This window comes from Temnothorax nylanderi, unplaced genomic scaffold (genome assembly GCF_030848795.1).
Source record: "Temnothorax nylanderi isolate EJ_2023f unplaced genomic scaffold, tnyl_v1.0 TNYL_tig0018_pilon, whole genome shotgun sequence".
NCBI lineage: Eukaryota > Metazoa > Arthropoda > Insecta > Hymenoptera > Formicidae > Temnothorax > Temnothorax nylanderi.
In genome coordinates, this window is record NW_027249080.1 from 1,068,602 (window position 1) to 1,078,582 (window position 9,981).

General features: G+C 38.7%; 2 protein-coding genes across 2 annotated transcripts; both read left to right on the plus strand.

Moving 5' to 3' along the window:
* The first annotated feature begins 161 nt into the window (after positions 1-161).
* On the plus strand, positions 162-3,560 carry LOC139768750 (uncharacterized). The gene is made up of 11 exons (XM_071699273.1): positions 162-184; positions 303-354; positions 827-976; positions 1,040-1,241; positions 1,352-1,506; positions 1,743-2,033; positions 2,433-2,622; positions 2,819-3,059; positions 3,184-3,260; positions 3,350-3,392; positions 3,468-3,560. The coding sequence occupies exons 1-10, from the start codon at positions 162-164 to the stop codon at positions 3,379-3,381; spliced, it is 1,413 nt and encodes a 470-aa protein (XP_071555374.1). The 3' UTR covers positions 3,382-3,392; positions 3,468-3,560.
* Positions 3,561-3,700: 140 nt separating this feature from the next.
* On the plus strand, positions 3,701-9,852 carry Cpr49ah (cuticular protein 49Ah). Its single transcript, XM_071699392.1, has 4 exons — positions 3,701-5,523; positions 6,809-6,987; positions 7,441-7,702; positions 9,070-9,852. Exons 1-4 carry the CDS (start codon positions 5,512-5,514, stop codon positions 9,160-9,162), a joined length of 546 nt encoding a protein of 181 aa, XP_071555493.1. The 5' UTR covers positions 3,701-5,511; the 3' UTR covers positions 9,163-9,852.
* Positions 9,853-9,981: the final 129 nt, after the last annotated feature.

The following is a 9,981-nucleotide window of genomic DNA, read 5'->3' on the forward strand; positions in this document are numbered from 1 at the left end:
AACGTCACGCGACTCGGCCGTTTCACTTTTTCGTCACCATTCAAAACGTTTAAAAATTATGATTAAAACGTTTTAAAATTATATCTAATTAAATTTTCCTGCTATATTTCTGTGATATACGAAGTGAGATACCGGCATTGACACAAACTATTTCAAGAATCATGGAAATCTGTCCCCCTGATCCGTAAGCTGACATCTCAATAACTTGTTGACATTTGGTTTTGACACTAAGCATATTTTTCCTTATTCAAAACCTAGTACATGTTCTTTTAAAATAAATACTGACTAATTTATCGTTGTAGGCCTAAACGAACGCCGCAGCAGTCGATTATTGAGGCAAAAAATAAAATTCGGGTGAGCTTTGAGATAGAAAAAAGAAAAAGGAAAAATTATTATGACAATTGTATTTAATGTTTTACTAATTTCGCAATTTATGTGTTGTTTGCTTTTCTTGAAATATAAACGCGTTTTAGTTGGGCCACGATGCATGCTGCAACTGCTGCTGCTGTTGCACACCGCAACCTACATGCTACGTGAGTAATAATTTTTAATGTTTACATTTATGCCATTACATTTATTTATTCGATTTGGACATAAATTAGAAACCGAATAACTTTTACAGAAATATGTTCAACCAGAGGTAACAAAATCCTTCGCACCTGTTCGCGTAAGTAAATTCAAAGACTATTCAGTAAAGAATATTTTGATGTTTAATGTAATTTTTTTATTCTTTCATATTCCGATGAAATTAATATTCCAAAAATATTTTCTTTTGTTCTATATTCTCATTTACTGTTGTTAAGCTATCTTCATTCTTCCTCTTTAGTATTACTGGAAATCGAACGTACCGATGGAAAACGACACAACGTATCGTCTTTCTTATTGGGAAGGACCCGGCGCCATTGTCGAATCCTTTCGTCCTGAAGACAATCTGACGTGCAGTGACGCGCCAATGTCTGATGAAACGACGCACAAAGTATGACAAACATTTTGTTAAAATAATTTTTTTTTTTTTAATAATTCGTCGTCTGGAGTTTGATTGCTCTTGCAGATAAGCTACTTCGGCAATTGGTGCGTAAAAACAGATCCGCCAATAACACCCTGCGACAGACAGTGGCTGGGTAGAGGTCCAATGGAAGATGTCACAACGCACAAACATGATTATTCGTGGAAAAGCGTGAGACGACCTGAGATCGTCAAGGCGCAAAATAATTTGTATCCTCCCTGTGCTGCTTTGTCCGGTAATCTTTATCGCTAAATAAAAATATCTACTTTAATCTTAATTTTAAAAAACAAAGTGCATAGTAAAAAATATTGTTTAATTATAATTAACAACAACATTGGGAGACAGATGATACGACGTATCGCTTGAGCTACTACAACTCCTCCTGCTTGCTTCCGATACAATCTTATGCGCCCATTAGAAAATATGTCAAATCGGATACACCGATGGAAGGCTGTACGACGTACAGGCTTAGCTATTGGCCAAACGAGGCTCCTGTAAAAGTGAGCAGCAAATAAAAATTTTGAAACTTTTGTTCCTATTTCTTTAGTTTTTTATTTTAATTTATAGATATCTTAAATAATTTTGTATTTCTAAATGTATGATATTTTAAACAATTTTTGGGATATCTAGGTACTATTTAGCATTTTCTACATGACATTAGTAATTCAATGACTTAAACAAAGAACAATTCTTTTTTTTATAAATATTAAATACATATAATTATTTGCTTTCTTAGGAGGAGGTACCATGGAGTCAAAAAGGAGAGTACCATCGCCCAGTGACGCCGATGGACGGATGTACGACCTACAGACTGAGTTACTGGCCTCACTGTGGCGAGAAGCCTCCGGAACCTTACAGCCACGATGACACGGAAAACTTATTAAACGCCGGCTGCTGCTTCGACGACAATACCACGTACCGACTCAGCTATTTCGGGTGTGGCGGTGACAAGCCGCCGGATCCCATTCGCCAGCCTAGCAACATGATTTTCTCGCCGTGTCCACTCTCCCACGACACCGTCAATCGGGTAAACGCTGAATCGTACCGTCACGGTGAATTCGACTCGAGGATGATACACTAATTCGGGTCGATAGTTATAATTCTCGAGTGCATTGTGCGGCGGTTACAAGATAATTTTCTCAAATTGCCTAACAATCGTTGCGTCGCCTCGCAGATTGATTCGATAGTCCTCTTTCTACCAAGCCATAACGCTATTGTAGCGAATTGAGACAACAATGACTATTCCCTTAAATCGAGGACGTCGACCGGCTTCGTCGTTTCAACATCGCAGACTATCGTTCGAGACGAGACAATCGCTATATTAATCATAGAAATTTTTATATAACTTAAATCATACGAGTATTCTTTTAGATAAGTAATAGACTTTAATTAAAATCAACGTTCAAGATTTCGTTAATCGTTGCAGTTGAGTTTCCTGGGCAACTGGTGCGTCAAACCGGAAACGTCTATTACGCCTTGCGACCGACAATTATTGGGCAGAGGACCGATGCAGGATGAAACTACGCAGAAGCACGACTACACCTGGAAGCGCGTGATGCCGCCAACAGAGGTTCGACCCGAGAACAATCTTACTTTCTCGCCCTTGCCGCTGGAATGTAAGTGTTAAGCCATACATAAAATAATATCGTAATTTGCATATTTGATCTTACAATCATATTCGTCGGTCAGAGAAAGTACTATTTCTTCATCGAAGATGAGAGCGCGCTGTTCCTTCTTCAAAAAAGAAATCTTAGCCGCGCCGCCTGATTATCCTGTTTGCGATTTTTCATTTCTAACATATGATTATTGCAGCCTGCACGACTCATAGATTGTCTTATATACCGAACGATCACGAATGCCTGCTGCCTATTAAATCGTACGCGCCCATACGCAAGTACCAGCCGTCCGACGTTCCGATGGAATCCGAGACCACGATGCGACTGAGTTATCAACCGGTAGAGCCAGCGGATCAGGCCGAGAAACCATGGGCTGCACCTACGCCCTATTATTCACCCGTCAATCCCATGGAGGACAATACCACGTACAATCTAAGGTTCAAGCCTCGCTCTTTATCTGACTATTTAGCAATTTAGAATCTCGCGATTCATGCTGTACGTCTTCGCGTGTCTCGTCGATTTAAAATTTCATGATTTATGCATCAATATCTTCTTTGACAGCTATATCCCGCCTGGAACGCTCGTCCCCCTGCCATCACCTTGTTCCGCTTCTTGTCCTCCTGCCAACACCTACGGAAGTAAATCCTTAAGAAATTTTTCATCTTCTTAATATTATCTTTTTTATGCATGATGACATGTGTGCAATTATATTGTTATTACATTTTAGTGCCGTCGCAGCAACCTTGCCCTGCATCGTGAATAGCGAGTAGGTAAGCAAGGTGTGTACGAGACGATAATAATCTTAATATGTTAACATATGTATTTATCTTAACGATATTTTGCAGAAGTCACGCGAGCACACACGGATGCAAGCGTTTGTGATGTCCCGATCATGTGTGTACACTGTTCCGATAATAAAATGTCCTTGTGCACCGCGACTTTTCAATACTGCGTTAATCCACGCGAAAGATCAGTAAACGGTTAAAGCAATTTCGCAATTGCATCTCTATACGGTTATCGTAATCACGTTTCAGCCGGCATGTATAAAACCTTTTTCTCTCGCTTAACTGCCACGTAATGAAGCAATAATTACACAATGAGGTGGTACATTTAATGTACACCTCATTCGATGTAACGGCGATTACCGTTACGTAATTGACCTGGCATTAAGTATTATGTATAACGATTACATCACAGTTGACATTCTGCGATAATCGATGATCGGTTCATCCGCGACCACGTCCTACGCGAGAGATGCGCTCGTCAGGCTTTACCTGCAAAAAGCAGCGGGCTATGTTTGATTGGACGTACATAATATTCGAGAAATGCCTCTAGGCATAAGAATGAGAATTTCATGTCACGTCGGAAGTCAACGGCTCCTCGCCGACTCTGCGTGAAAGTAGTTAGCATATCTATCCGTTTGCGCAATACTTAATCTCGGGGTGTCTTCCTTACACGCCTTCGAACATCAAAGCGCAAGAAAACCAGGAGAAGGCATACTGATCTTACTATTAAATAATTAAACCTTATTAGGAAATTAATTCCGCAAGAGTTGTGTAGTGCAAAACTTGGATAATGCATAACATTACGATGCGCATGATTTTTGGAATTCGAGATGGCTTGCTCTCCCAATTATTAATTTATGCGCGTGACTAATCTAACCGGCTTTACTTTCGCTAATTTTCACCTTCACAGCAAAATCCTGATTAATCAAATGCTGAAGTGAAATGCTCGGTGTTATTTATTTTACAATACATAAATATATAAATCGTCACACGCACACGCTCATGCGCAACTGCTAGGACTAAAAGCATTTCCATAAATATTAGCTCAATTAATTTCCAACCATTATTCGGGTTATTTGCAAATTTTGTGTGGAAACAGAATTATTATTTAAGTCGCAAAAACTTCATGTTCTTGGTTTTCTTAATAACATGGAAAGAAACGCTGGAGAGCAATCCGAAGGCCGCGCGAGAACAAGCGTATTGCGCTAATCGGAAGAGCAGTCCCCGGCTATTGATCGTGGGTTGTTGCGATGGCATTATTACGCGCATTCTGATGCATATGTAAGTATGCATATTAGAATGTGTTCCTCGCCTATTGTTTTGCTGGTCTCATAATTCGTAAAACTACGAAACTACGTGGACCCGAACGGGAGGTCCGACTCCGCGAAGCGATACGAAAGTTTCGAATCATCTGCGATGATGTGAAAAAATAACTGAATTCGCGAAAGACTCACGTTTTAATATTATGTAGAAATTATTATTTATCATTACGTATATGTGTATTATTTATTATTACGTACACTTTTTCGTGGAACTATAAATATACAATTATTAGAATTATCACGAATTATCTTTTACGAAGCACATATATTAGATTAACGAAGCGATATGAATAGAATCATTCGTTAATTAGTACACTTGAACCTGATTTAATTAGTTTTATCATGCATAAAATCAAGCGCGACAAGTTTTTGCAAACAATGGTGATTATTAGAAAGTTATTGAAAGAGCGACAGAGATTTTAGCCAAGACTAAGGTCATGTATAGCGATGTGATAATCGGAGCAAGACTTCTTCTTGGTATCGAGATCTCAGGGAGGTCTCGACATGGACGCTTACGAAGGAAGCGACTATCCCACACACGCATTTACTCCGACAGATACGTAGGCTCTTTGCCATAAAGCATACGAAGCATCTTTCGAAGCCCATTGCCTCCTCGAGTAGGGATAAAGTGAGAGTCAGTATAAAAGGGGATTTCTTTCCTCTCCTGGAATCGCAGTCGATCTTGTTCGTTTGCGACTATCTCCGTGCGTTTGCCACCATACTCCCGTCTCACATTTACGTCGATCCGTCTTATTGACGAGGTGCACATCTCGCGAGTCAGGATGAAATACGTGGTAAGTAACGAAAGGGTTGTCTTCTGAAACGTTAATTAAGTGCGATGTGACTCTGCGGGGTTGAAAAAATAATTTCACGTTCTCGACTGTATTACATGTTTGCATTACAAAAATGTCAATAATTGATTTAACTAATATTAAATTACTAATAACTAATATTAAATAACCGTCCATATTAATACTTTACTTAATTTTTTCAGTCTTTTTAATTGTAATTTCGAAAAGAGATAGTGTGAATCTGTATTAAGATAAAGTTAATTAAGAATACCATGGTTTCAAGTAATTTATTTGATTTTTTATTATTATTTATTTATCTATTCATTATTATTTATTAAACTTAATCAAATTTACTAAATCCAAAATTAGTTAAAAAATTGTTTAATATTTAAGAAAAATTGTCTGACGAAAGATATGGTAGCGAAAAACGTGACCCTTGTAGAATCTTAAGAAGCCACCATTGTCATTGATACATTGCGACAACCTGCATTTATTAATTTATATGCGTGAGATGCACCGTTGAAGTGACGAAACAAGAACTGCGTGGGATTATAAACCTGAAGTTTTACATAATCCACAGGCTGACATCAGTTTATACCTTACTTTTCAGAACTTTCTCGAAGATTTAAACACACACACATACACATTTACAAGATAATTTTTTTTAAAAATACAATAATTAACATTATTTGTGCATATCATATTAGAATTATTATTTTTTCTTTCCGTTCTTAAATTTTATTAAGCTTTACGATCAATCATTTTGAGAGAGTCGATCATAAAACTTAATAGAATTTAAAAAAAAAACAGTATCGCTATAAAATAAATCTACGATTAGATTGATAGACGAACGAATCGCAACGGGACAAGCAACGCGATATCAAAGAATAGAAGGGGTTCACGGTAGGTTGGGATGAAATGGGACGGGCCCAACTGTGCGAGTTTGCGGGTCAGGAGTTAAATGACCCGCGTTGGCATTTGCTTCTCACTTTCACTCATCTCCTGAGAGCGCATCGCCCGATTTCGTAGCAGAGAAACCGATAAATCCACTTTGGGATTCGTGTTACACTCTTCCGCGTTTATTCTCATCGATTATTTTACCCGTTGATCTAGTCACAGGGTGTCGATTAGAAAGGGAACAAATTGACGTAATCCGAATCTTATGATATAATAACGCCTAACGACATACACACATTTTGTAATCGCATTTTGAAATATGCGTTTTCTCGAGATTTATCTTAATCAAGGCATTTACTAATCAGGAAAACTAACATCTGTAATTTTTCAGGCGTTAGCAATGATTCTGGGATTGGCGGTGGCGCAAGATCCAAATTACCATGGACGCAACTACCAGCAGGATGATGGACAACAACATCAAGTTGACAGCAGACGACCTACAAGCACTACACCTATCCCAATTTTACATTGGAACAAGCAGCAGGAACACGATGGAACTTACAAGACCAGGTAATTATATAAATTTTCAATACAATTAAAAAGAAAGATCTAAAGATCTCTGAAATTATTATAGTAACAATGCTAACTATATTTATTGGTACAAATTTTTGAAGCGATAAATATTAATATTATATATACATATATAATATTTCAAATATTTAAATAAATCTTTCTCCGATCTTGCCTTTACGTCACGCGCGCAAAAAAATTTCGCTTACGATCCAACATATATCTTATGCTCCACATAATCGTATCACCTGCCACGTCACGCGAACTCCATGTAATCCGGTCCCGAAAGTATCGACGCAATATTGGACCGCGGCGTTACCCGATGCCTCGAATCCGTGCGAACTTCGCCAGCGCGCATTTTAACATTACGTAACGCGGACCGATCGGCTTTCTGGACCGTCCGTTTTTGCGCAATTGATTATTTAACACCCCGGGGCAATTTGACTCCCGCAGTTACGAAACGGGCAACAATATCATCGCCGAGGAAAGCGGCTACATCAAGACCATCGGCGAAGGTGAAGACCGGGCGGAGGCGATCGTGCAGCAAGGCACCTTCTCGTACACGAGTCCCGAGGGACAGCTGATCACCATTCACTACACCGCCGACGAGACCGGCTTTCACGCGCAGGGCGATCACATTCCCACGCCACCGCCCGTTAGCGAGGAGATCCAGAAAGGCCTCGACCTCATCTACGCGGGTATTCGTCAGCAAGAGGTAAGTATACTCAGTACTCACGACCTTTCCTGTTCCGTCCAACCCTTATTATGCTCTCGCCACGATTACTTTTATAGAAGTTGCACCATTCGATTTCCATGAAATTCCACACTATGGATATCTAATTAACGGTGCTTCAGTAAAGTGGTTTTACTTGCAATATACTAGTCCAAGGTAGAATTTGTACGAGGATCACTCGAAAATATATTTAATCCATTATAGCAATGCATGGACTATTTACTCTCGTTGCAGATAAAATTAAGAAAATATTAACATATTAATTTGTGTGGTCGGTATCTGTTATAAAATGCGTACTAATCCACATTAGTATCTGTTATAAAATGCGTACTAATCCACATTAGTACGCATTTTATAACAGATACCGACGTTTAAAATTCTATTAAAGAAATGTTAGAGATTACACATGATTTTATTAAATATAAAAGTATTAAAAGAGCAGACTCATTCAAGATTTACGTGACGGAGTAATAGTATATAAAATTTTACTACTTCATTGCACATTACAGTCCATTCACAGTTTTCTGTCCTCGATTATCCCCACTTATTCTCCTCCTCTCTCATCTCTCTTCTTATCACCTCTGTTCACGTCCATGTTCACCTTTATGGTAGACGTTCTCCGCGAGCTTATGGGAAGGACTTCTGTTTCGCCACAGCTAGCATAGGTCACGGTTTCCAAGCAGAGTTTGCGAAAAGCCATTCAGTTATCTATGTACGACGAGCGCACTTGCGAAATCGTGATAGCGATCCATATCGATGCAAAGGCTAAAGACCGCTATATGGTATGAATGACCTGCGCGAAGTGAAGGAAGAAGGTAGCTACTCGCATGCCATTTCCTTTCAATTCTCGTTAATCACTACGTCGGTTCTCAATAGCTACCGGTTCTCTTCCTTAACTCGTCGAAAATTACTCTTATCTGCGCGCTGCAGAAAATATGACATCCGTGATGAGATATCTGCATCTAATTAAAGCTGTTTCATAGACCGTGATAACTAATAACTGCTTTACCGCCATCAAATGAGCCTGTTGATCGTACTTTAAATCTATATATTATTGCAAATGCAACTAGCAAATCTTTGAATAAAATTTTAAAATAAAAGGAAATGATGTTGAAAATAAAGATATGGAGAATTTCCTAGAAACACGAAATTCTCTCGTATAATGACAATAACAGTAGGTTTAACGCTTGATCAAGCTAGCGTTACTTCCAACAAAAGAAAACATATTTTCCAATGAAAAAACATGTTTTTTTAATCTCATGAAAATAATTAATATCAACAAAGTCTAATTTATAGTATCGGTTGGTATCGAGAACAGTTTATAAAAACTCGGTATGTTTATCTTCTAGGAGGAAGAAGCTCGCGCAGCAGCCCAAAAACCACAGCAGCCACTGAGCCAGCAGGTCGACAGGCGGGATGAATACAACAGAAAGTATCAATAGCAAGCTCCCGTCGATGCTTCAGCGATATAACGTATTCGCAGCATTGTACCGTTATTAAGAAATAGCAATTAAGTTGTTAAGTTACTTTATCCCCTCGCGCTCCAAATACATTCTCCATTCTATGTACATTTATAGTAAGAAACATTGGTAAGTTCGACTCCGCTCTTTCGTCCTTCCACCGTTAATCATGTCGATCCTTTCTCAACGTGAGATCCTGGCATTCGTATGCACCATTAATGATTAATCTCCTTCTATCTCTCTGTGGCGGCGTCGGCCACCGCGTAATTGTGCTCTTCGGGTGGGAACTGACATTTCTTGTGTCGCGATAGAGAAGAATGTCACGGGAGTATACCATATCCAGCGAACTAATCTACTCGTAATCGAGTCTACGCCCATTCATGGCGCGGTTACCTTTATACCTCGTAGAACATTTCTGCTTTTAGTGCGAGAACTTAGAACTTTGATACAATTGCTCGATAGCTTCTTTTTATAGTACGCTTCTCTCTATACACTTAAGAGAAAAACGTTTTCTTCTCTTAGAGCACCTACATTTTTATATTTTAGCTGTGTTGGTTCTTCGTACAGCATTTTATTTTGTATGCCACGATTTCTCTAATTTTTAATTATTTCTCATTTCTGAATTATCGTAGAGAAATGTATTATTTATGAAAGTAAAAAATATAATTTCAATAGATGTTTATTAAATATATGGTCGATGAAAGAGCGATAAAAACAGGAAATAAGAATCAGGGCGGCGCGTGGCGAAAGGAATCAAATAATTCGTTGCCCGAATAAGCACATCGATTTCTTATCGTCACC

Bases quoted from the DNA above. Each gene is read 5' to 3' on its own strand.
- Cpr49ah (XM_071699392.1), top strand. The intron at 6,988-7,440 runs GTAATTATATAA...TGACTCCCGCAG, and splicing joins GATGGAACTTACAAGACCAG to TTACGAAACGGGCAACAATA. The intron at 7,703-9,069 runs GTAAGTATACTC...TTTATCTTCTAG, and splicing joins CGGGTATTCGTCAGCAAGAG to GAGGAAGAAGCTCGCGCAGC.
- LOC139768750 (XM_071699273.1), top strand. From the start codon at position 162: ATGGAAATCTGTCCCCCTGATCC. The intron at 355-826 runs GTGAGCTTTGAG...CTTCCTCTTTAG, and splicing joins AGGCAAAAAATAAAATTCGG to TATTACTGGAAATCGAACGT. The intron at 2,623-2,818 runs GTAAGTGTTAAG...TGATTATTGCAG, and splicing joins CTCGCCCTTGCCGCTGGAAT to CCTGCACGACTCATAGATTG.